The sequence below is a fragment of the Thermomyces lanuginosus genome (assembly GCF_041956635.1).
Source record: "Thermomyces lanuginosus strain ATCC 200065 unplaced genomic scaffold VTN49scaffold_22, whole genome shotgun sequence".
NCBI lineage: Eukaryota > Fungi > Ascomycota > Eurotiomycetes > Eurotiales > Trichocomaceae > Thermomyces > Thermomyces lanuginosus.
In genome coordinates this window covers 2,063,832-2,088,566 of record NW_027192356.1, presented here as the reverse complement: position 1 = coordinate 2,088,566, position 24,735 = coordinate 2,063,832, and the positions used below count along the sequence as shown (strand labels likewise).

Here is a 24,735-nt window from a genome sequence, read left to right as displayed (position 1 = left end):
TCAAACGACGGGGCAAAACACTGCTTAATTCGAATTTCCAAGTCCGGTCGATACGAGTCTTCAGGCTACTGTTACCTCCAAAAAAAGGCGTTGCAAGGCCGGATTGTGCTCCCGGTCCGGTCCCCGCTTTCAACGAAATAGCGTAACAAGAGACTATGTCTCAGACTTTGTCTCAACCGTTCAATCCGATATAAATAAATGACACGTCGGTCGTGGGGGCTTTTCTCGAGGGCCATAGAGCCCCGTTCTGGGATGCAAGCTATCGCGCCAAGCCAACAATCTTCATCACGTGATTTTAGTCTATTCGAGACATTACGCATTTGGAACTGGTGACGCGCGCAGGTGCACGCATGCCCTGAAACGAACCAAACGAACCAAACGAACCAAACGAATCAAACGAATCAAATGAACCTCGAATGACGTGCGAAGAGCGAACTGCGAAGTAATTACTCCGTACTGAGTACGGAGTGAAAAGTGCTCATTTCGCTAGCCTTACCTACTGTTGGGGGGATCACGTGATAGTATATTTGAACCCGCCTACTGCTGGGGGGATCACGTGATAGTATATTTGAAGCCCGCCAACTGCTCGGGGGATCACGTGATAGTACATTTGAAGCCAGCCAATTCCGCTTTCCTGCGGCCTTCGGACGGACCCTTTCACTCACTTCGTTCGTTTCAGGGCACTTCGTTTCGTTTCAGGGCAATCATGCTTCTTCAACCTCTGTTCTCTCTTCGCGGTCTTTCTTTTGGCAGTCTCTTCCAAGCGGCTCCTGGACTCCATCCCCATGTCCCTTCTCACTTTTGGTTCGTCCAGTTTGCGTCTTGTCTCTTACCAATCAGTTCTTTCTATGCGGAGCTTAGGGCTAGGCCTAGCCCTCGAACAGCTTAGCGTCGACTGCTTGCCTGGCCGTAGTCAGTCACTGGACGTCATTGCTGCTCTCCGTACTCTCTGCATTAATAATTGAGACCCAAGCGTTAGTTATCAGGGCAATAAATCCAATATGTTATGGTATAGGGCATGTATTGAAGCATTTCAGCTGCCTCTACCAGAAATTGCTTTCCAGTCCTCGTAGTGTTCAACCGACATGCAAGAAGCAGCACGCTCGACCCAACGGGAGCAATCCGCGGCCAACAACCGCATGCGTTTTGAGAGTCTTGTGGACAGCATCAACCGGCGGCAGTGGGAACTCTTGAGCAATGTCGTCCACGGGAGGCTCGGATACAACAAACAACAGCTTTCTCTGGACGAGTTCACTGCCGCCTTGAAGCATGAGTTCGCACCAGAGACGAACATGACGCTAGACATCGTCACTTCCCTCGGCGGAGACGACGCCGCCGCTGACGGGCCGGTCATGGCCCGCCTGCGCGTCAACACGCAGGCTGCCGAGGGAGAACACTTCGAGTACGCAAGGCACATGGTGGCTCATTTTGCCGACGGCAAGATCAGCCACCTCTACGACATGACGGATGTCGACGAGAAGCAGAGCCAGCACCAGCACATCGTGTCACCTCCCAGCCGGTGTCAGCCACCGCCGTCGCCGTCCCCGCAGAGGTCCGCCGAGGACATGCGGCGCTTCTACACCGACTACATCGGCTGCATCAACCGTGGAAGGATCGCGGAGGAGCTGCACCGCTACTGCCACCCTGCCGGGGTCGTTTGGAACGGCACCCATTACACGGTCCAAGAGTACGGCGAGATGATCCAGAGCAGCAAGGACGCGATCTCGGGGCTGTTCTTCGACATTCACACGTTGGTTGCGGATGAGAGTCAGCAGCGGCTGGCCGCACGGCTTGAGTTTACAGGCACTCCAGTGAAGTCGTTCGCCGGCGCCGACCCAAACGGGCGGCCGGTGGCGTTTGCTGAGCACGTCTTCTATTGGCTGGAGGAGGGCAAGATATCTGACGTCCTAACAATTGTCGACTGGGAAGACTACAGGTCGCAGCTCGCTCATTGACAGTGGACGGCTTTTCTCTTTTTCAATCTGGCCAAGCTGGCCTGAGTGTATCCAGCGATCCGCTAGAAACCTGTCCTGCGCTGCTTCCGCGTTAGTAGTAGGCCATAGTGGCTTGCAACCCGACGTATATGACGCCCGAACGTAGTGCATGGTCATGTTCAGTGCCTTGAATGAGCCCTCTACCTAACGTCTTTCCGGGCACACAACAAGCCACTCCACTGCCAAACATTGTAAATTCGTGGTAAATCAATGGAATCTTAAACATTGAATTCTGTCAGAGTATAGCATTGATATAGTACGTGTACGATACCTGCCTGTATCGTGGCCACACTCGTGACATACTGCTCAAGTCTTTGCCCCTTCTTCATCTCAGTATGTTCCCACTTCAGACCGTTCCGCTTTTTTGACCGCTTCTGTTCCTTGGTTTCCACCTTCGTAGTTTCAGCGCGGTTCAGCTCCCTGTGCTGCTCTCTCATGGACGCTGACTACTCTCGAGAGTTTGTTTTTGGCACGGTGTACGGAGTTCTTCTGCCAATTTTTCAATTTTCAACCTGGGAACCAATGGTCTTCACCCCGAACTTAAGAAAGAGCACGCATTCGTTCGTTTCCGGACATCGTCTATGTTGACGGTATGTACATCATGGCAACGACCGCATAACGCCCTCAAAGGCAACCAGCGCCATGGCATTTGCGGGAAATGCTCGGAGAAAGCAGGGCAAAAACCCACGCCAATAAGCTCTCACGCCACCTTCGCGATACACCGCGGTGGCCGCATCCTTCCAGCGGCGGAACCGTCGCTCTCCATCCCCGTGAGCACCGCCCAGGGGATCTGTCATGATTCGCTGCTTGACCACGTCCGACGGGTACGAGGTCAGCCAGAAGATCTGTGCCGACATGCCGCCGGCCCAAAAGTTGATCGCCGGGGCAGATAAGTTTGTCCGTTCTTTCAACAGACGAGAGATGACATCATATGACCCCCACCAGAAGAAGAAGAAGGATCGGAAGATCAATGTTGCGCAGAGGCCGCGAAAGACTCCGGGGATGCCGTGCGTTCGGAACTGAACTAGTAGTTAGCGTCGCTCAAGTCACCTTTGGTAGGTATATTATAGCGTACAATCTTCTTCACGCAGTCAATTGGTCCCTGATACATTCGTTGTCGCTTATCGGCGGCGTATTGAACCTGTAATCGGGCCTTGATATGTTCGACCGGCCCTGCAATGAAGCTGACTGTTGACCCGGCCATGATGCCGGCAATACCATGACCCCAACTTGGAAGCGTGACCTGCCCGTTCGTTGGCTGCCGGCGAAAAACAGGATTCGAAAAAACATGCTCAAGTAGAAGTCGTCGGTAGAGAGTTAGAGAGCCAAGCATTCTGCATTTACACCAACCGTTAGGGCCGGAGCTCTGCCACCATCGTTGGATGTACTCACACAGAATCCATCACCATCCACCCGACCAGCGGGGGCGTTGCTCCTTTATACAATCCCGTCACGCTTTCTTTTCGAAGCGTCTGCACCACACAATCCAACGGTCCCTTGAAATGGGTATCTTTCGTGGTCTGTAATCGAACCTTGACCGTATCAAACCTTCATATCATGTATCAGTACTATGATACCCTGTCGACGTGAGAGGGGAAACATACGGATGACCCACTACGACACAGTCAGCCGAGAACAAGCCAGCATCATCGAAAACGGAGCAGGTACACACCTAAACACTTGGCAATTCCCGAAAACACTCCTGCCACAAACCCCTTATAGTCGCGTTTGGATGTGGATGTAGGTTTCGTCGTGGTATCCACCTTGGCGGACACCGCCGCGGTTTGTTGCGACACGGTTGCTGCTGTCGACATGGTTGGTCTGTACTATCAATTGATATTACTATATCATGTCCATCGATGTATATTTCGTTCGAAGATTGGAGTTGCCCCGACGTCGATAGTCAACTCGAGAAGAAATTCAGTCTGAGACGATGGCGCCGCGAAGCTCGAGAAACAGAAAACCAGAGAAACAGAGAATAATCATGGTGTCGGCGTTCAAGGCTGTTGATCATGAAGAAATTGGAGAGAGGATGGCTTGTGAGTGGGTCCGGAGTTGAATCGGAGCTCCGAGTGCGGCGTTCAGTCGGGGAGGATGGGGCAAACTCCGGATGACACACAGCCACTAGTGAAACTTGGCAGTTGTGCAGAGAGCTACGAGTCAAGAGCCATCGCAATGAACGTTAAGATAATTTTACGAGGCGAGTTTCATTCCAGCCAGGGAACAATAACGACAAGCTCTGCGCCTGGAACGAGAGACATCTAGATCCCGCATCCGAATGCAATTCTAACGATGAACTCAAAACACAGCAAGCTGCATAGCCTTGAAAGACATGCGGGTATAATAACACACGAATGCACAGGATCACGCCGGTACCCGACAAAGATCGAATCGAACAAGCAACATCGTCAAAACGATCGAACAAACAACACTTGACATCACGTCGTCACGAAGAAGGAACTTGGCCGGAGTGCTCGCACAGCGAGCCCCACAATAAATGGACATCATCGGCTCTGTCGCGAAGAAGACAGACCGTCCCGTTCTCGATCCGACGTAGTCGTTTCTGCGTGTCGTGGATGGTCTTGTTCTCCTGACCCCGCTGCCAAGTAGTTGTCGGCTTCTTCGAGAGCCAGTGGCGTGACCGGACCGGGGCTGCACAGCGGGTCGAGCCTCGGCGCGGGCATCTCAAAGGATTCCGACGGGGCGTTGCGCGGCATGGATATGCTGGCCGTAATCAACTCTCGGTATTGACGAAGCGCATCGCGGGAGGACCCGGACGATACACGGTAGCTTTGCATCTGATTATGGGAGCTGCCCGACGACGGCAGCTGGTTGGGCGTGGAGTTGGGGGATTGATAGACGGCGGGATGGAAGCGAGGCAGGTTGCTCAAGTATGCCGGGGCGTCCTTCTGAGACTTGGGCGCCATGTTGTCGGGCTGATGGGAGACGGCCAGGGAGAGCCCCTGAGTGTTGGGCATGTTGTGCGCAGTGGACGTGACGCAGACCCGGTTTTTCAACGGCCGAGCTCGTAGTAGATGGTGATTGCGCAAGGAGTCGTTGTTGACAAGGATGTAGAATGACAAGGCGAGTCAATGGCGGTAATGCCAAATGCAAGGATATCGCGAAGAGTTGTACTGGATGGACGGGGGGAGAAAAAATAAATGGTCAACGGGCGAGCACGAGGTTAAATCACGCAAGGAAAACGCGGTTGATGATAAGGAGGTGGGGTGCCGTGCGGCCCGATCGGACAAATGCCATCCGGACGCAATGGCAAAGCAAGCGGCCTACGAACGGACCGGTTAGATGCTGGCCTTTAACAAGCTTGACCGACAACATACCGCACTGACTCGGCTTGCAGGGGACCGCTGTGGGGAGATACTCTGGTAGTTGGAGAGGAATTATCTGATTCTGATGCAGGGACGATGGATCTCGGATGGCTCTGCAGGCAGCTGCAGCCAATCAGGAGGCCGGAAATGGGTAGGGATGCGAGGCAAGAATGAGGCCGACAGTTCACAGAGTTCGGCCACGCACACACCTGGCAAAAGGTCTCAAGCAGGACTGATTTTAACAGGAGAAAGAGAAGGAGAAGGACGACTAGGATGCTGTGTGGACATACATAGTCACTCGGAGTAACTCAGCAGGTGCCAAATCCAGCCCTGCGCTGAATAATTTGCTGTTTGGCAGTTGTGGTCCGTGTCGTCATTGTGGGCCGTTTGGAGCATCGTGGGCCCATTCAGGTCCAAGCTCAACTGCGGGGGAGGGCCAAGAGAGACTCTGATTGGCTCGCTATTTTGGTGTGGTGATCTCTGGGGAAGGTGGTGGACCCCGTCACACGGCTCGATATGATTGGTGGCTGCTCTTCGGTTCCTCGTGCCCTGACCTTTTTTGTCCATGGGATTTTCCGGATCCGCACTCAGTGACCCCGGAGGAGACCCCAGATCTCCGCAATGGGCAGCCAGGACGACGAAAAAGGCCAATCGGACTGGAATCGGAGCGCGGATGACAATTACTTTAGGGAGTTTCCTGCAATTTCGGGATCCTTCATTTGTGAACCTTCCTCCATACGTGGATAACCTTCTCCGTAAAGAGTTAAGTTGTGGGAACGCAGGCGGAAAGAGGGGTTATCCAGATCTGGTCGGAGCTTATGCATTTGCAACCCAAATCCGACTCTACGGTGCCTGGTTTGCCGAGCCGGAACTCCTTGGGTAGTTTTGAGCCGTGGAAAACGCTAGCTCCGAGATGTCACGCTGCTAGTCTAGTGGTAAATCGGATTAGCTTCAGCGGTTGCCGCGTTTGGCCCCGTGCAGATGAATCCAAGAGACAAGCTTGGGAGATGATGCCAACCAATTGGCCTGCGCGCTCGTCGATTCATCGTCAGAGGTTTTCGCAGGCAAGGAAGTTTGAGGAGTTGATTCTTGAAGAATCCCTCGGCTCGAGAGCGCGGCCAACTACCGAGCCGCGTGGAATGAAGGCCACATCTCATGAATCCGACGTGTGTATTTTCAAGCATGCTCCGACAATATTCCTTGCATGCCATATGCGGTCTGTCATGTGCACAAGTCGTAGACGAGCTTATCGTCTCAGGACCATGACAGCCACACGCCAACGCGGCAATCGGATAGACGTATAGTCTTGATGGTCAGAGATGCGGCAAATATGGCATCGGAAGATGATCTAAGACATCCTCTGGCTGAGCTCCCGAATACTGCCGCAATCTTCTCACTCTACCATTGCTGGTACCTCGACGGAGCTGGTTGTCATTACTGCATCAGCATAATGCTTATTTCGCCTCAGGACTGATATGTTCCCTGGCCGCAGTTGGATCATCGTGGAATGCGGAATCTCGCTGATTCACGCAAGGGTCAAGGATTGTCGAGACACTCGCTCGGTACTCGGCGATTACTCGGTCATTATAGAGGGCATAATGCATACTGATATTCTAAGTAATCCAAGGAATAACTTGACCATGAGATCGCTTGAAGTTGCCAGTTCTTGATAGACGCCGGACCGTATCTGTATCTAAATTGCACGCTAACAAGCACGACGAATGTCAATTCGGCTAGGCAGATAGTTGGCTTCACTTGGCATCTTTCCGCCACGCATCGACCTCCGACTTGCGTACCTTGCATGATAGCATCCGTTTCTGAGCTGCAAAAGGTCAAGTGACTTGGATGGCATCGGTGCAGAAGGCACTGGTGAGTGGAATTTGTTGACCACCACGCTTCCGTCAAAACTATTCGAGCGGTGTGCAAATTATTCCTCCAGGAATGCTGATCGAAGAAGAGACCTGACCAAGTTACGACCCAGTACGCTACTATCCAGTAAAATCGGCGATCTGTACAATGGCAGATATGTGATCGTGGGAAAGCTGGGCTATGGGGTGATCTCGACAACCTGGCATTGCCAGGACCTCCGGTACGTCGTAACCAGTCTGGCCCAGTCCGTACGCTCAATTCGCCATCAGCATGATTCGTTGATCTCCAGGGTCCTGGTGGCACCCATCGTTGCATTGTGCTACAGCCGACGATTAGTCTCGACGACATGATAAGCTTGAATCCCAGACCATTCGACCTGCCGATACTCAAGTGGTTTTTTCTGGCAGCTTCTAGGCGGCCTTGACTTTTTGCACACCGAGGCTGAGGTTGTTCATACTGGTAGACTGACCAAACTCTGGAAGCAGAAACTCTCCCTAAGATTTGAAACCCGATAATCTGATGCTCAACCTGGAAGACAAATCCGCATTGCCTGACTTCGTGGCAGCTGAATTGATGATCCGATGCCGCGAAAGGTGATTGATGATCCACGCGTTATCTATCTGAGCAGAGGATTTCGCAACCCTGAAAGCGGAAACTTGGTTTTTCATCCTTACGTGATTTTAGCGCGGCAAGAATCGGCAGAGATTCGTCCAGCCGAAAGCTGTTATAACCCTTCGAGCACCTGGCGCTGGTGGTCAGCCTAATCGAACCACCGCCGTTGGAATTCATCCCGCGAAATAAAGTCGCAAAGAGGTGCATTGACTCGATTGTTTGGTTCATTACGCTTCTCCTCTCCCATTGTCTCCGAGGATGACGTAGCTGCAGGAACCTGGATTGCTCATGTTGAAGCCCCTATTCCCGATGTTCTCGCTTGAGACTCTAGAAAAGAGGCTCAGCGGCGGGGAGAAAGAGGTTTTCCTGAAATTTATTAGATCAATGTTGAAATGGATGCCTGGGGAACGCATGGCGGCCAAAGAGGTTTGTTGAGATCCATTTCTTGATGGATTCGCGGAAGATAACGACTAGTCGTCATCAGCCTTCTCTTTCGTAATGCAGCAAATGAGACCGGTGGCTTGGCTGCTGCTCGTCCTGGAGCCGGACTCCCTTTAGGGAGAAGCACGAAATAAGACGTGGCTCTTTGAATCATACACTCAAGACTTGAACCGGATCATACTGGACAAGAACATACTCTGCATTTGAACAAAGGAAACACAGGATAATGGTGGTATCAATTGCTTCCTCAGAGTTCCTCCACCTATTATGTCCTCCCCTCAAAACATCAATTGCACATGTGGAACAAACAAAAAAAGCGAATGCCGAATATATACAACTCAAATAAATTATACAGTATCGTAAAGTCCTCAAACCATGGACCCGCCAATGACGATTTGGAAACATTGCCCATAAACCGTGAACACCTGTAGAAAAAGAGAAAGAGAAAGAAAAAAAAGAAGAGATTGGAAAAGTCACGGTAGGTTTGAATGTCTATACAGGACTTGGCGGCCTCGAATCGGTGAGAGACCTTAAAGACCCCAGCGGACTCACAGGGCTGGGTGTTCTGAGAATGGGACTGGGAGATCTGGGAGTCCGGGGCGGACTGGGAGTCTGAATGGGACTCGGCGTGCGGGCGGCACTGGGCGTTTGTAGCGGACCGTGGCTCGTCGAAGGACGGCCGTTCGTCAACGGACCATCCCATCGGAGATGGAAGTCCGTTCGGACTGGCGTACCGTCCGGGTTCGTGGTTGCGCGTTGAGACCGCGGCCGCGTGATGGAGTCGCCGCTTCGCACCGAAACCGCCTTGTCCGGGTCCTCGAGGATCTTTGAAAAGCTGGTAAGAGTGTCGCTGCCTTGGTAGGTCTTGTGCGCAGGGTGGATGGGCTTTGGAGACAGAATCAGAGTTTCCGAGTCTCGGGATCGCTTCTGCGAGATGGGTCGGCTGCTGCGTGGGCGCTTGCGCGGGAAGACATTATGAGGGAAGAGGTCGCGGATGACGGGCAGACAGCCGCAGACGATGCCCATGGACGATTCAATATGTGCCCAGAGCACTACTTTGGCCGCGTCGTCTGTATAAGGGTCAGCGAATCCGTTCTTGGATTGGCGAGCCAGCGGGGCTTTTGCTTACATGTTAGTTCTTCGAGATTGGCGAAACGCATCAATATCAGATGGTATATGCCTGCGGCAGCGACACTGATAAAAACATTAGCCTTGCCAAATTTATCAAAAGCAGCGGAGGAAACATACAAAATGCCGGCCGCATAAACGACGGCCAAGCCAACCTTATCCTGCCATGAAAGTCGGCGCCGGGCCACCATGGGAATGGCCAACCCCAGGATAACAATATTGATGATGACACAAAACGTCTGGTCAACGACCATGAATGTCTTCTGGTCGATGCATTGGGCGTCCACAGTGTGGTCCCAGAACGCCGTCAGGGGGTAACATTGCAAGCACGCTGCGACGATGACGCCCGCCGCCCAGGCGACAATGAGGGAGCCGACACCGTAGGCGATTGGGCGGAACACCAGGGATTTGCCGAAATGGCGAAGATATAGGTACACGATGGAAGTTTTGAACAGTGCATTCAAGGTGAAGGACACGATTTGCGCCGCAAGGAGGAACTGATTACGCGGGACAGGGTTAGGAAGCGGCGCTCTGTTTCGCTGGGATATCGTCCGTGACACACCTTCCAGAATTTTTGGATCGTCCGTTCATTCAGTTCTTTCTTGTGATATCCCATACCCGCATTCTGACACCCTGAAAGCAATCGGTTAGAAAGGAGTCGCACAGACAAACGAGTCCATGACGGAAGCACTTGCATTGTACCACCAACCCCAAAATTCCCAAGAGCGCCAGCCATGCTCCTACTGACAGTCCATCATCCACTCCAAACTTTGCTCGTCGCCTCAGCCGCGCCGCGATGCGCAGGATGACTGCCACGCTCGCAACACCGGTCAACCCGGAGGCGACGTTGATTACCTCCTGTCCCTCTGCGCTCGGAGCCATCGCAACAACATGTGTTGATGGATAGCAGTTTCGACGGCATCGTCCGGCTGGACTTGAACAAAGTAAAAGGAGATTATTGCCGGCGATGATATTAATTCATTGCTTGGAGTGACGGTTGCACGCATGTTGTCGATCGTTCTCTTTTTTTAATCCAAGCCGGGCCACTCTTTCCCCCCCCCCGTTCGGTTCGTTCGAAATCAAAGCTAAACTAGCCCTGCATCCAACAGCTCATCCGTTAGACTGTGGTTTGGCATTTTCAGCCGTATCTTCCTGCAGCAGGATTCGCCCTTGTTGCTGTAGGGCTAATGCACGCCCTAACCTACTTCCTTCTTTGGTCGAATAATGACTAAAGGAGATTCCGTTTTGTTGCCCCATTGGTCCGATACTATACCCAGGGAGGAATAGTGGATGCTTAACCTATCTATTTGCGGTGGGCCGTTTCCAAAAATCTCTCGCATTGACATCTGCGAGCGAATCATGGTTCAGGTACGAGAGATTTAGCTGTTCAGGGCCAAAACCTAAATCGACTCGCACGCTGGCTTTTGATTGGTTATGCAATTTGACACGCAGTTCTCCAACTTCCCCCGTTGGGCAAAGCTCAGGAGTCAATTCGGGTCGGGCCACCCGTCGCGTACCGGCTGCGGCCATGGCTTTAGGTTTTGTAGGCGTCGCGATATATGATGTGATATCATAATAAATAAAGGGACCGACTGAGGCGTAGTTGAAGGGGGCAAAAAAGCTATACCTTTGCTTTGCAGCCGTTACATGACCTGAACTCGAGCTATACGCTACAATGGAATGAGACGTTCGTCCTTGGCAAAAAAAAGGTCACGCTCCGTCAAAATGCCGTATGCCACTACTCCGACTGTTTGTCCTTACATTCTTTGCAAAGTGGCCGGGAATGTCCACCAAGAGCACCGGAAATATGCCCTCTCTCAACGGAAAAAATGCAACAATGAGCCCCGCAGATGATTTTCGTCGAATGCACATAAAAAGAGGGACGTGATCATAAAAAATTATGCATGCCAATGCGCGCGGATCATCATCCGTCTTAAGTTTCTGCATAGCATTGTCTCTTTGTCCATTGTGATCAGTCAGAGTGTTTGGTTTTTGCTCTTGACCGCAGATTTCAAAGGGTTGGTTTTGAGCTATCATCAACAATGGGCTCGCTTGGCACGTCTCTGCCTACGGTCCCTCTGCTCATCAATGGCGTCGAGGAAACCACAGCGTCAACCTTTGACGTCATAAGCCCTTTGACCGGTACACCGTGTTGGACATCATCGTCCGCTTCCCCGGCCGATGCGATACGTGCGGTCGAGGCCGCCCAGGCTGCATTCCCAGCCTGGTCGCAGACCAAGCCCTCAGCGCGGCGCGACATCTTCCTCAAGGCAGCGGACCTGCTCGAAAGTCGGACGGAGAACAATGCGGCGTACATGCAAACCGAGATGGGCGCGGAAACCGGGGTCCCCCAAATAATCATCACATTGGCAATCCGCATGCTGAGGGATATCGCCGGCCGGATCTCGACGATCTGCGGCTCGGTGCCGGTGGTGGAAGCCGAGGGGCAGAATGCGATGGTTCTCAAAGAGCCGATGGGGGTGATTCTTGGCATCGCGCCATGGTACATTTCTTCTTTTCCAGCGAGTAGTAAAGTAAGAGCTCCCGCCCGCTAAACGGATTATAGGAATGCTCCATATGTTTTTGCTATTCGCGCCGCGGCCACAGCCCTAGCTACCGGCAACACAACCATCCTTAAATCGTCAGAGTTGAGTCCCCGGTGTTACTGGGCTGTTGGCCAAGCGTTTACAGATGCAGGTCTGCCGGCAGGCTGTCTCAATATCATCCACACCCGGCGTGAGGATGCCCCCGCCGTGGTCAATGCCATGATCGAGCACCCTGCTGTGCGAAAGGTCAACTTTACGGGCAGCACTGCGGTGGGCCGAAAGGTCGCCGCTGCGTGCGGCCAGAACCTCAAGCCGTGTGTCATGGAACTGGGCGGGAAGAACAGCTCCATCGTATGTGCGGATGCGAATTTGGATCGTGCCGTCCAGCAGGTGCTGGCGGGTGCGTTTATGAATGTGAGATTCGACAAAAAAGAAACTTTTTTTTTGGTCTGAAAGTCCTTGCTAACGGCGAGAGTACAGTCTGGCCAAATCTGCATGTGTACTGACCGCATTCTCGTACACTCATCAATTGCCACAAAATTCACCAACGCCCTCAAGAGTGCTCTGGAGGCCAAATCGAAAGGAACTCCTGAATGGCCGACAATCGTCAACACGGCAGCCAAGGAACGCGCCGAGTCCCAGGTCTCCGATGCCGTGGCCGCCGGAGCGGAGGTGATTTATTCGACGCCCAAAGCGGAGGGATCATCGGACGCATCCGCGTCCGGTATCCGCGTGCCACAGGTGGTCCTCGGCAATGTTGGGGATCATATGGAGGTATGGCAGGAAGAGTCCTTTGCGCCGGTGGCCACTGTGAGGGTCTTCCAAGATGAGGAAGAAGCCGTGCGTCTTGCAAATGATGGAGGATACGGCCTGACGGCGTCAATCTTCACCGAGGACTTGCGCAAGGCGTTTGCACTTGCGAGGAAGATTCAGTCTGGGTAAGTTTACCCCGCTCCCCCCACCCCCGAGTTGAGGGTGCATCTACTGACTTGACGGAATAAGTGCTGTCCACATTAACGGCATGACAATTCAGGATGACCCGGCTCTTCCGCACGGAGGTGTCAAGAATAGTGGTTGGGGTCGCTTCAACACCGACCAGGGGCTTAACGAATACCTGGTGACCAAGAGTGTGACTTGGATGGATTGAAGAGATTTGGGTCAATTGGGCTTTTCTTTTCTTTTCCGGCCTAGCGTGGTCAAGTGGGAAAGGATATAATTTCAGGGCCCCAATGAAACTCCATTACATGCGAGTTGACCTTAATGGACTGGCTCTAGTAATACAGGCTTGGGTAGCGGGGGCTCTATGTTGATCCAGAACTATATATCCCGAAGCGTTCGGCGTAAATTATAGGCAGAAGAAGCCTGGCCATAGCTAATTCGCATCTGTGTGTACTAATGTTTTCATGACCAAGAAATCCTAGAAACCGTCAGTAACATGAGAAATGCCGTTCAAGACGGATGAGACATACGCAAGCATGATTCCCGCGCCGGCCAGCAGCGCCACAAACTGCATCAACGTCTCCTTAATCTCGACCGCCTTATCCTTCTTCCCTGACTCCAAGAGTTCCGGAATGACCGCCACAGTGCCGACGTAGAGAAACGTCCCGGCCGTAAACGGCAAGAGGAGATCGCCCCAGCTCAGACCTGTCCCCAGCAGGCCGGGCGACGCGACATCGGTGGTGGCCCCACTGCCGCCAAACTCCTGGATGGCGATGCCGATGAACGTGCCGAGGAAGGCACCAATTGCAGTGACGAACTGAGCACCCATTGCCCGCCGCTTGGAAAAGCCGGACTGTACAAGGAGGGCAAAGTCGCCGACTTCGTGGGGGATCTCGTGGAAGAAGACGGCGACAGTTGTGGTGGCCCCAATGGTTGGCGAGGCGTAGAATGCCGAGGACAGTGCAAGACCATCCGTGATATTGTGCGTAAAGTCCGCAATCAGGTTGAGGTACCCCGCGAGTTTGACGCTGGGGCTGTGGCTCTTGTCGTCGTGGACATCGGCGGAGTCGCTAGTGGACTTGTTGTCTTTGCCGCGTTTCTTCACTTCGCCGCTAGACTCTTTCTTCGCGCCTGTAGTTACAGCAGTTGCATGATCGGCGTGACTGTGGGAGTGGTTGTGACTGTGTCCACCGTCTTCGCCGCCAGTTGCGATGCGCAGCGTCTTGTCCATTGCGACGAACGTAATAAACCCAGCCATGATAGCGACGCCGAACAAGAGGTTCCGGTTGTTCTCCACTAGCACAAAGCGTGCCTCCCCGGGCGAGTCCTCTCCAAGGAAGATTTCCGGCAGAAGGTGGAACAGGGTATCCCCGAGCAGGCCGCCAACCGCGAATGCGACCATAACGGACAGCGACGAGGGATCGATGTTTGGCGGACATAGGGCAAGAAGGAAATCTTATTGTTTGTGATCATTGTCAACCGCGATTCATGTGCGCTAAAGACAGAATTTGCGACTGCGACGTACTAGGCGGTCCCGAAATATACAGAGTTGCCAGCAATGCATTGACAGCTGGGCTGCCCGGAAAGAGTACGGCGAAGATACGCGACACCAGACTACCTTCTTCCGGCAGAGCAGCGAGCTTGTGCTCGTTCAATTTTTGGACTATCGAACATTGCTACACATTTTATCAGCTCCATGTTCCTGGGCATGGCCAAGCTCCGAATCGGCCAGCTTACCTGTAGCTGTTCTTCGATCTCAACGGTCGACAAGCCCCCCATACCAGCTTTGACAGTGCCGGTCAGCAGGGACACGACCAATACCCCTGTGATCAAGGCCAATGTCGGCCGCCGGGGAAAGCGAGACAACCACGAAGCCATTCTGAACTCGGTCGTTCAGTCTCAACCACGGAGAAGCATGAAGCTCTTGGACACCAAAGGTGCGCACGTGACTAATAGAGTCAGGAAATACGCCAAGAAATTTATGCACACCCCGAGCCACCGCGATAAGATAAGACTGGCAGCAATTTTTGAACTTGCGGACAAGCAGTTCCTAGCGCTGTCAACGTCAGCATCAGGAACCATGGGCGGGGTATTGAAGAAGCGGAAGAAGCGGACTAACGTCCCTAAAATCAAGAAGAAGCACAAGGTACTGCGTCATGGGGACAAAAGGATCAACATTGGCGGCAATGCCTTGATCGCCGAGAACTGGTACGTCCAACAGAGAAGCTGTGTTTTTGCATAATCGAGCGCTAACTCCGACTTCAGGGACAAAAATCAAACATTGATTCAGAACTACCGACGTCTTGGTCTGGCCACTCGGTTGAATGCGCCCACCGGTGGCGTTGAGAAGAAAATTACCGATGCTGGGGCGTCGACGATGACGGACTCGCTGCACATCACCAGCAGCACGACAACAGGCGGCAAGGGCCAGCAGACGAAGCTGCAGCCAGAAGAGGTGCAGGTAGAGCGCGACCCGAAGACAGGCAAGATCCTACGCGTCGTCCACAACGACCAGGAAGACAAAGAGGTCGAGCTGTTCGGGCGGAAGCGAAGAAAGGACAATCCGCTCAATGATCCGTTGGATGACTTGCCGGAGCCGCAGGAGATGGAAGTGGAAAGACCTGCCGCAGAGACGGAATTCATCCGGCAGCTGGAAGCTCGCGTCGCCCAGGAAGAGGAGGCCCTCAAGCACCGGAAGCCTCGGCATCAGAGCCAGCGGGAACAGGAATGGATCCAGAGGCTGGTGGAGAAGCACGGCGACAATATCCAGGCGATGGTGCGGGACCGCAAGTTGAACCCTTTCCAGCAGTCGGAGGGCGATCTGCGGAGGCGGATCCGGAAATGGAGGGAATCGCAGGCGCAAGCGCAGTCGCAGTCGGCATGATCAGAGAAAAATGTCGGTATGACATTGGGAATGTGGCGTTTTCGGGTGGTTTGATTGTATATACATGTTTTTATATACATGTTTTGATTAGATGTGATTGTCATCTAAGCACGTCTTTGGACATAATTCCCTCATTTTGTGGACGGAATACTTTGATGCAGAACTATCTGGCTTGACTACCTGGACGTTCTGTTGCATGGGTATAACCCGGAACGACGATGTACCTGCTCAGCCGGATTCTGATCTACAACCTGCATCAATATCTTCAACCAGGATATCTGTATCGGCCATTTGCTAAGCATTCAGCTGGATCGTGAATTCAAATAGATAAGCGACATATGTAACATTCGTCGGTAGATCAATTTCATAGCCGTCAAAGACAATGCCCTCTGTTTTTCTCACTCTTTATGCATTGTATTTGGCAATGTGCCCAGCACGGGCCCTTCTTGTTGTGTATTATGCCACATTTGCCGACAAACTTCGCGGACGTGGCGATCTTGGCGATTCCAACGGCCGTTCGGGAACTCTCAACAGCGAGAGCTACGATGATATCTCGTCTCTGCGCATCGATCGAGGACATTGACGTCCATCTGGACTTCTCAGCGCGTTATGTCCCTTTCATAAATCACATCAACATTACAGCCCAAAATCTTCGGGCTTTCCTTAGGGGAGTCGAACTCGGATTCAGTCTCCGTTTCCTCTCCAACTTCATTCTTATCCGCAGCATTGCGGATACCTAGTCCAGGTCTCCTCCTGTCACGCTGCTCTCGTGAGAGCCATGTGTACTGCGTGATCAACGCACCTGTCCTTGTGGGCGTGCTGTGAGAATTGGGAAAGGATCTGCTCTTCAAATGTGATTTCAGATATTGGTAGATCGCGTAGTGCCTGGCCAAACAGGATAATAGAATCATCCGCTAGTCGCGGCCTGGATCTTCGCGGGCGTTCTTGTCATTCGTAACACTGGTCCGATGCACAGTCCGCACCCATCGACGTCGCCGCCACTCTCCGGCGCCTTGGAACTGTGAGCTTTCTTCCCAGTCGACGACAGGGAAATCATTAGCCTTGCCTCTGATTTTGTCTGACTTGAAAGACCTGATGCTTCCTATGTCACTGGCCCCCTCGTAAGCGCTTGCGTGATCACCGTCTGGCGGTAGATCCCAGACCCAGCCGCCGATGTGATCCTCGGGGCCGTCGCTGCTAATGTCCGATACGCCTGGGATCTCATATCCGACGCCAGTAATCATGCGCTCCATTACCCATTGACGACATTCAATGTCCAGCTCCCATTTCTTGCTTTTCCATGCCCACCCGGGAGGCGGTTGAACATCCTCAAAATGTCGGCATCCCCGTGGCCGATCACCTGCAATGCGCGACGGCGAGAGAGGATCATAAGGGTTTGGAGAGAACAGTACAGTTTCCCATTCGTTAAAGGCGTGTGGAGACGTCGAGCGACGTTGAAGTTCGAAAATCTCCACTTCGCGCTCCTCAAGTGTCGAGTCCAATGAGATGTTCGTCAGCGATTCCACGATTGGACCGATGGGAGACGCAAATGCCTCCAACGGGTTAGATTGGTCCTTCGATGCCTTGGACTTTTGCTCCGTTTTCTTTGCATCAGAATCTTTGTCACCGTCCGCAATTTCCAGAAATCTTTGTACGCCAGGGTGATTGGAAAGGACGAAGAAATTGCCTCCAATGAGAAATATGGCGCGCCATGGAAGCATGTGCGCCACAAGGAACAATGACGCTGTGACCGCCGTGAGTAAGATAAAAATCTCCGATGACCGCTTTTCATCGGAAAAGTTTGTGGGAGGCGCTAATGTTTTCACCAGGAAGTCATGCAGATCTGAGAAATCCGCCATGGTATTCTGAAGGTCACGCATGTTCTGAAAGAAATCTTTGGACGTCTCACTTGCCGGTTTGATTGTCTTTGCTGGAGCCAGAGCCGGTCCCTCGTATGAATAGTCCGAGGAACTGCCTGACGAGGATGTTGGCGGGGGAGGATGGCGAGCGAGAAAGGCCGGAACCATGATGAAAAACAAGACGCTTGCTAGCGGCAATACCGCCAGCAAGTAGGGATTGAGACACACAAATGAATAGATTGCTAGGAATGAGAGGGTTTGTGTGGGCTTCTTCCAGCTGAGGAGCCGGCCCACACTTTCCTGGAAGTCGAAGACAGGACCAATTCTGACATAGACAGATTAGCTTTCCTGCACTTTGTCGATCGAACAGGGCATATCTCGATTACCTCGCGTTGAAACGGCGGAAATTGTTCGCCATGGTTGGCAGGCTGAATGGTGGCCGGTCGACCGGCTTGTCTGCCGTGTCTGTATTGTTGTCATTGCGGTCATCTGCTGGAATCATTTGTTGTAGCAGTCTATAGAACATTGATCAGCGCTCGTTCTCACCAATTCCAATGATCGCTGGTGACTTACTTAGCAAGCAAGCGATCCTGTAGGGACAGGTTGAGATCTCCATGGTCCTCTACGTCTCCAGACTTGCTGGACTTGACGGAACCTTCCACGGCATCTCGCTGGTCTGTGGATTCTGTCGTCGTCCTCGCAAGAGGCTCCGATGTTGGCTCCTCGTGCTCACTGGTAAACGCATCCGCCGTATATTCATCCATCTTGCTTGTACCCGAGCAAGCTGACTTCAGTGGAGCTACTTGCGTGGTATGCTTCCAAAGACAGTTTTCAAGATATTATCACACCGACTCGAATCCAGTCCCTCCCTCGCAGAGCTTCTGCGTGTTCACCGCGTTTGCATGTGCTTATCCGCTATCGCCAAGATGTGGGGACGTGCTTCCTTGCGTCCGCTCGGCCATGCCAGTGCGGCAAATCTTTTGATCAGTCTGATTAGTACGTTGATTCTGAATCGTTACAGCGGGAATGCCATTTGGTTCTTACAGGACTGGACTTGATCCGTGTTGAATAGCGCCAGGAAGGAGCCAGCCGAGGTTCAATGGTGATGGTTTGTTGGTGCCTCGGTGCCTTAGGCCAGTTCAGCTGTGGCCAGCTGTCCGCCTCAGGCATCAGCCAATAGAAGAGCAAAAGCAAACGATGTGGAACGAACTCACCATCCGGAGTGTGTGTGGGAGACAAATAGGATCCTCCGCCTGTTTCGAATTTTATCGTTCGTCTCATGTCCGAGTCTGAGCTAGAGAGGATTTTGCGAGGTTACAAAAGTGTCCCAAAGCGCGACGAGTCTCAACGCAAGGGAAAGCCTGCATGAGAGGACAGCCAACTCAACAACTCGTGGGCATTTAGCGGGGATGCTGGACAGCTCCGGCGGAGTGTAGACTGTAGCAGTCTTCAGGAAATCAGGACTCGTCTCGAAGAAACCGGATTTAACCATCTGTTAACTAGATTCAGGCACGGTAACGAAAGGAGCCTGCCATGTTGATAACCATTGGATAACCAGGTTATCAACCCTTATGAGTTCAGATTCTATATGCTTATGTAATACCAACACGTGGAGGACAGCGAGTTTCCAGAAGCCACAGATGACAGGCCGAGGAGACGTGTCGCTCTGTCGTCTGTCAAAAAGCCGGAGCGGGATGCTTGGAAGCCTTGGAGAGCCTGCATGGTGGTGTGTTTAGTGTGCAGCGCTGATCCAGGGGCAGAGGAGCCCACCAGTCGCGTACTTGGAGCCTAGGAGCTCAAGTCAGGAGCAGCTAAACAGAGCCAATCCTTAACCCACACCCCGGTAATTTGGCCATTCTCCCTCTCGTTTCGGCCAGCATCATTTTTCTGCGGTGCATTTCTTGTCCGACGACCACGCGATTTGCCCCGGAATCTTCCATCGTCTGCATTTGGCCCATTTCCTTTGTTGTGCGCGGCCAATCTCGCTTTGAGTTCGTCCCCCCTAACCTCGTTTCTGCCGCTCGCCGATTGCGGCTTGGAACCGGCCTCCCTGACAACAGCACCCTCGGCAGTCTAGAATATTGCCTGCCTTCTCCAACGCTCCATGGTTGCTCGACGCCCGTACTGACGCGAACGTCCGTTCCAGAGCTTCGCGCCAGCTCGGGCCCCTGGAAGTCTTCCAGCCTCGCATCGCGGTGGCGCTTCGAGACATTAGGCTTGGCCCCGGCTATCCCGCAATGGACAGGGAATAAGTGGCTGGACGTCGACGACATTCGTTGGCCCGACTGCTCGCCAGGTGCATATTGGTTGTCGCCACGTTCATGAATCTACGGCCGAATTACTGTCTCTCGTTACGTGCGGTGACTCTTTTTTTCCATAAGGGGGCTTGACCTGGAAACGCGCCCCGTCTGAGGCTCACGCTAGGGAGTCCGGAAGACTTGTCGGTGGAAATGACAACGCAGTCCGCAACACATTCGAGAATGGTGTCCTCGCGAACCTCCAATTCATCTCGCAATGACGACCTCTCTTCTGGCAGTAAGAATTTTCCGAGAGACCTTGCGTTTGAGCGACAAGTTGCTAACCCGGTTTCTTTGCAGCGGATGGCACGACACGGAAACGGCTACAGAAGGCGGCGCCGCAGGCGAACCGAGCCTCGAGGGCTCCCTCGATCTCGCGAGGCTCAACAGATGCAAGATTAAGCATGGCGGGACGGCGAAGACCGTCGATTCGCGAACAGAAGACATCCATCTCAGGAGTGTGAGTAGCTTCCATGGATGTTTCGTAGCAGGGGGCCTGGGCCAAACCGACTAATCCGACTGTTCCCTTGTGATAGTTCGAAAACTGGATCGATGCACTCTGGAAGCTCATCGATTGATACGACGAACAATTCATCGTCCCGACAACCATCCATTAGCAGCACCAACTCTCACTTGAGTTTTGGAACCGCTAACGCCAGCGACTCGATCAAGTACGAGAACAAGCAGTCATCACCAGAGCGATCCGAGTTTCTGACACCCATCACTTTCGATGATTTTCACAACAGCATCATGGACGAGCCGAATCTGAACAGTTTCCCATTACCGGGTCAAGGGGCAACCGGTAGTAATGACGGCAAGGCGACGCAAATCACCCTAAAATCTAACAATCCCTGGGCCAAGGCGTCCGCAACACGATCTACGAGGTCGAATTCGATTCGACGCCAAAGCGATCTCCCTGGTACTTCCACGGAGAGTGTATCGACGGACGCATCGATGGCCCCTCCTTCCGCCCCGGCTACTCGCGCGCGCCGTCTGAGCCATGCGCCGCTTCCGTCGACCAACTCTGCAACCTCCAATTCTACCACGACGACCAGCCGCCCGCCTCGCAAGTCCATCGGACCCGGTATCTTGCCTACGGAAACCCGGAGCGAAACGACAACGAAGCGACGACCGAGTATCTCTACGCGGAAGCCCAGCGTCGACAATACTTCGCATTTACGGCTACGCACGCAGAATACACAGCCCACGTCTACGAATCTGGCCACCCGCTCGATGAAGGCAAAATCCCTGCAGCCCCTGTCTCGAGAAACCCAGCAACAGCAAGGATCCCTGCTGACACCCGGAGAGGCCAACAATGCACGGTCCCCAGCTAATCGGCCGCGAACCCCCGGCAAGAGTACCACTGGCACTGCGACCACACCCTCATCTACTGCAAAGCGTATGTCCATAGTGCCCCATGCCACTGGTCTCGGCGCGCGAACCATCAGTCCGACGGATGCTCGACGCATGAAGCGGATGTCCATGATGTCTCAAGCGCCTCCGATGCCCAGCAATGCCTCGGCGCACTCCTCGGATACTTCTCTGCGACCGCGATCATCCGCACAATCACCGTCGATGATTCCTCGGAAGAGCGTGACGCCTTCGTCATCGCGAACCACTCCAGATCCGAACCGCAAGTCGATCAGTTCGGGCATCTCAATCTCATCCAGCACGAGCTACAATTCGATGCGCAACTCGAGCGGCTCTTTGCAGCCGAGGCTGTCACAGACATTCTCGACTTCTCGACTCCCCACTCCGAAGCCGAGGTTGGAGGCATTCAATCGTCCAGCAGAGGAGGAAGTTCCTCCGGTCCCGGCAATTCCAAAGGCCTTCGAATCCCCACGAATGGACGTTGGTGCTACATCGCCTTCTGCACGGAAAGCCAGCTTTGCATCAGAGAAACTCAGCATTGCCTCGGATTCGAATTCGAATCAGCAGGCTGAGTCGCGACGAGGTTCCGAGGTGAATCTGCCGGTACCGTCAAATGCTGCAAATGACGATCCAACGCCTTCCGCGCCACGATTTGTGGGATCGAAGACGCCCGATGTCAAAGGGAAACAGGCCATTGGCCTGAATCGAAAGAGTCTTCAACCATTGAGACTGCCTCCCCTGAACCTGCTGCCACTCAGCACGCCGATTACATCGAAGATTGATTCGCTGAAGGACTCATCGACGGCAGAGGACGCAGGTGACTCTACTCCGTCGCGAATGAACCCTCCGAAGACTCCCGTTACGCCAATGACCGCATCCAAGGCCTCGTTCTTCTTCAATGCAGAAGAGCCGGAGTCCGAGCGGCCGCTTATTCCTCGTAGCACGACTTCTCATGTTCTCATGAATGCTGAGTCTTCCAGCCACCGAGCACCGAGCAGCTCGAGTTCAATTTTGCCGCTGGACTCTCGTCGCCTCACGTCGCCGTATATCTCCTCGTCGCTGTCCAAATCCGGGGCCGACCACAGCTCCGCAGCCGATAAAGGCAACAGGGATACTGTGCAGAGTTCCCCTCACTTCAGCAAGCTCATTGGTCCTCGACCTCAGACGCAGTCTTCCACGTTCTTTTCGAGGCACGATTCTACGGGTCTACTATCTCCGAGTCTGGATATCGACCAGAGTGCGTCGTCACAGAGATCCGGTGTACTTCGGCATAGCATGTCCAAACCCCAACTGTCCTCTGATTCGACCTCGCTGGCGGCTAAGTTCGACGGTATGCCACCGCCACGTTTGCCCCCATCGGCAACGTGGAATGGACTCTCGTCGCTAGCCCCCCGCACTAGCCCGACATTGAAATCTTCTCGTACGGGCTCACGCCGCCAGGCTTCTATCTCTAGCCTCACCAATACAATTGACTCGGGGAAACAAGGTGCTCGATCCTCGGATCTTCTCTCTGAGCCGAGCGACGTGAGCGAGACTGACGGTTCCTCCAACACGCGTTCTGGCTCTTCGATTTTGGCTCCTGTCCACAAGATCATCAGCAATGCCAAGGCAAGTGTGGACTCGAGGCCGTCCCAGTCTCCGGAATCACCAGTGGATCCTCTTGAGGCTGCTGCTGATGAGGAAATGCGGCGCCTCGGAGCTAAGCGTCGGGACTTTGAATCCGCTGCAAAGGCACTTGATGATCTCCGGCGCCGAACGAGCCCGAAGGAGCGCGTAGGTCCGGCGCAGGCGCTGAAGATGGCGAATCTGAACATTTTTGAACGGGGAGAGATTATCGACTTTAAGGACATCTACTTCTGCGGCACCCAGAAAGCGAAGAAGCGTGTCGGTGATCTCAAACTCCAGTCGACGAATTTTGGCTACGATGATGAGCGTGGCGATTACCAGATTGTCATTGGCGACCATTTGGCGTACCGCTACGAAGTGCTGGATGTTTTGGGCAAGGGAAGCTTCGGCCAAGTGGTTCGGTGTATCGACCACAAGACGGGAGGTCTGGTCGCGGTGAAGATTATCCGGAACAAGAAGAGGTTCCATCAGCAGGCTTTGGTGGAGGTGAATATCTTGCAGAAGCTGAGAGATTGGGTAAGCAGATGGTGTTGCCATTCCGTTGGTTTGACATTGGCTAACGTCCGTTACAGGATCATGACAGACGGCACAACGTGGTCAAGTTTGTTCAGAGCTTCTACTTCCGGGGCCATCTTTGCATCTCAACGGAGCTTTTGGGGATGAACTTGTACGAGTTCATCAAAGCGCATGATTTCCGAGGCTTTTCCTTGACTTTGATCCGGCACTTTACAAGACAACTATTGAACACGCTCTGCCTGCTTTATCGGAAGAAGATCATTCATTGTGATCTGAAGCCGGAAAACATTTTGCTGGTGCACCCGTTGCGGTCAGAAATCCGGGTGATTGATTTTGGGTCCAGCTGTTTCGAGCACGAAAAGGCGTATACGTACATCCAAAGCCGATTCTATCGTTCGCCAGAGGTAATTCTGGGCATGAACTACGGAATGCCGATTGATATGTGGAGTTTGGGCTGCATTCTCGCCGAGCTGTATACCGGGTACCCTCTGTTCCCTGGCGAGAACGAGAAGGAGCAGATGGCCTGCATCATGGAGGTGTTTGGCCCGCCGGAGAAGTACCTGATCGACAAGAGTACGCGCAGGCAGCTGTTCTTCGACAAGTCTGGTCAGCCTCGGGTGACAGTATCCTCCAAGGGCCGGCGGCGTCGCCCCAACTCGAAGGATCTGCGCCAGGTTCTCAAGTGCGACAATGAACCGTTTTTGGATTTCATCTCTCGCTGTCTTCGGTGGGATCCGGCACGCCGCATGAATCCGATTGAGGCGATGAGCCACGAGTTCATCACCGGTGTCAAGCCTCCCAGTCGGTCGTCCCGCAGCAACACCATTGGGCAGATGAGACGCCCCACGACTGGATCGGGATCAACCGGTCCTCGCCCACTGCCGGAGCCTCCAAACCCGGCATTCCGCAACGATGGAGCCACGAAATCTGGCTCGCCAGCCAAGTCGGGTGCCAGGCCCGTGTCGATGGTGAACGGCTCGCAGTTGAGTAAGCGGGGATCGAGCGGGTCGTATGGCACCTCTTCCCTACCTCGAGTGGCGGTAAGAAGCAACCCCAGCAAGCCGGACCTTGCAACGGCTGCGGCAGCCACCAGCCTGGTAAGATAGTTCATTCCCTGAAGTGAGCAAATGAATTGGTACTAACAATGCGCTTAGAAAACCCGATAAGTATTTGCATGTATTATTTTTGGCGGCGCTATAATATTGTAATCATATTCTCCTTCTTTCACTGTTTCTTTGGTTCGTTCCTTTCTGGCATTAACTCATTGCACCCATAGAGGTTTGGGATTGTTGGCACTTGGAGAGCATCAGCATTATCAATGGGTTTT

General features: G+C 53.3%; 11 protein-coding genes across 11 annotated transcripts; 5 read left to right on the top strand and 6 right to left on the bottom strand.

Moving 5' to 3' along the window:
- Nucleotides 1-1,085: 1,085 nt before the first annotated feature.
- VTN49DRAFT_1767 (uncharacterized protein) lies at nt 1,086-1,955 on the top strand (the record flags this gene model as incomplete). Its single annotated transcript, XM_069409417.1, has 1 exon — nt 1,086-1,955. One exon carries the CDS (start codon nt 1,086-1,088, stop codon nt 1,953-1,955), a length of 870 nt encoding a protein of 289 aa, XP_069270806.1.
- A 638-nt stretch (nt 1,956-2,593) lies between these two features.
- On the bottom strand, nt 2,594-3,808 carry VTN49DRAFT_1766 (uncharacterized protein; the record flags this gene model as incomplete). Its single annotated transcript, XM_069409416.1, has 5 exons — nt 2,594-3,013; nt 3,070-3,328; nt 3,387-3,542; nt 3,599-3,608; nt 3,667-3,808. The coding sequence occupies 5 exons, from the start codon at nt 3,806-3,808 to the stop codon at nt 2,594-2,596; spliced, it is 987 nt and encodes a 328-aa protein (XP_069270805.1).
- A 690-nt stretch (nt 3,809-4,498) lies between these two features.
- Nucleotides 4,499-4,972, bottom strand: VTN49DRAFT_1765 (uncharacterized protein; the record flags this gene model as incomplete). The annotated part of the gene is made up of 1 exon (XM_069409415.1): nt 4,499-4,972. The coding sequence occupies one exon, from the start codon at nt 4,970-4,972 to the stop codon at nt 4,499-4,501; it is 474 nt and encodes a 157-aa protein (XP_069270804.1).
- A 3,762-nt stretch (nt 4,973-8,734) lies between these two features.
- Nucleotides 8,735-10,252, bottom strand: VTN49DRAFT_1764 (uncharacterized protein; the record flags this gene model as incomplete). The annotated part of the gene is made up of 5 exons (XM_069409414.1): nt 8,735-9,312; nt 9,372-9,436; nt 9,491-9,867; nt 9,933-10,003; nt 10,066-10,252. The coding sequence occupies 5 exons, from the start codon at nt 10,250-10,252 to the stop codon at nt 8,735-8,737; spliced, it is 1,278 nt and encodes a 425-aa protein (XP_069270803.1).
- A 1,160-nt stretch (nt 10,253-11,412) lies between these two features.
- Nucleotides 11,413-13,063, top strand: VTN49DRAFT_1763 (uncharacterized protein; the record flags this gene model as incomplete). Its single annotated transcript, XM_069409413.1, has 4 exons — nt 11,413-11,873; nt 11,937-12,330; nt 12,397-12,854; nt 12,919-13,063. The coding sequence occupies 4 exons, from the start codon at nt 11,413-11,415 to the stop codon at nt 13,061-13,063; spliced, it is 1,458 nt and encodes a 485-aa protein (XP_069270802.1).
- Nucleotides 13,064-13,333: 270 nt separating this feature from the next.
- On the bottom strand, nt 13,334-14,733 carry VTN49DRAFT_1762 (uncharacterized protein; the record flags this gene model as incomplete). Its single annotated transcript, XM_069409412.1, has 3 exons — nt 13,334-14,310; nt 14,381-14,531; nt 14,593-14,733. The coding sequence occupies 3 exons, from the start codon at nt 14,731-14,733 to the stop codon at nt 13,334-13,336; spliced, it is 1,269 nt and encodes a 422-aa protein (XP_069270801.1).
- A 202-nt stretch (nt 14,734-14,935) lies between these two features.
- VTN49DRAFT_1761 (uncharacterized protein) lies at nt 14,936-15,739 on the top strand (the record flags this gene model as incomplete). The annotated part of the gene is made up of 2 exons (XM_069409411.1): nt 14,936-15,063; nt 15,121-15,739. 2 exons carry the CDS (start codon nt 14,936-14,938, stop codon nt 15,737-15,739), a joined length of 747 nt encoding a protein of 248 aa, XP_069270800.1.
- A 382-nt stretch (nt 15,740-16,121) lies between these two features.
- VTN49DRAFT_1760 (uncharacterized protein) lies at nt 16,122-16,322 on the top strand (the record flags this gene model as incomplete). The annotated part of the gene is made up of 1 exon (XM_069409410.1): nt 16,122-16,322. The coding sequence occupies one exon, from the start codon at nt 16,122-16,124 to the stop codon at nt 16,320-16,322; it is 201 nt and encodes a 66-aa protein (XP_069270799.1).
- A 331-nt stretch (nt 16,323-16,653) lies between these two features.
- Nucleotides 16,654-18,362, bottom strand: VTN49DRAFT_1759 (uncharacterized protein; the record flags this gene model as incomplete). The annotated part of the gene is made up of 3 exons (XM_069409408.1): nt 16,654-17,923; nt 17,985-18,113; nt 18,172-18,362. The coding sequence occupies 3 exons, from the start codon at nt 18,360-18,362 to the stop codon at nt 16,654-16,656; spliced, it is 1,590 nt and encodes a 529-aa protein (XP_069270798.1).
- Nucleotides 18,363-19,386: 1,024 nt separating this feature from the next.
- On the bottom strand, nt 19,387-19,871 carry VTN49DRAFT_1758 (uncharacterized protein; the record flags this gene model as incomplete). The annotated part of the gene is made up of 2 exons (XM_069409407.1): nt 19,387-19,671; nt 19,728-19,871. The coding sequence occupies 2 exons, from the start codon at nt 19,869-19,871 to the stop codon at nt 19,387-19,389; spliced, it is 429 nt and encodes a 142-aa protein (XP_069270797.1).
- A 177-nt stretch (nt 19,872-20,048) lies between these two features.
- On the top strand, nt 20,049-24,574 carry VTN49DRAFT_1757 (uncharacterized protein; the record flags this gene model as incomplete). Its single annotated transcript, XM_069409406.1, has 5 exons — nt 20,049-20,133; nt 20,196-20,355; nt 20,432-23,408; nt 23,465-24,505; nt 24,563-24,574. The coding sequence occupies 5 exons, from the start codon at nt 20,049-20,051 to the stop codon at nt 24,572-24,574; spliced, it is 4,275 nt and encodes a 1,424-aa protein (XP_069270796.1).
- Between the last annotated feature and the right edge of the window lie 161 nt (nt 24,575-24,735).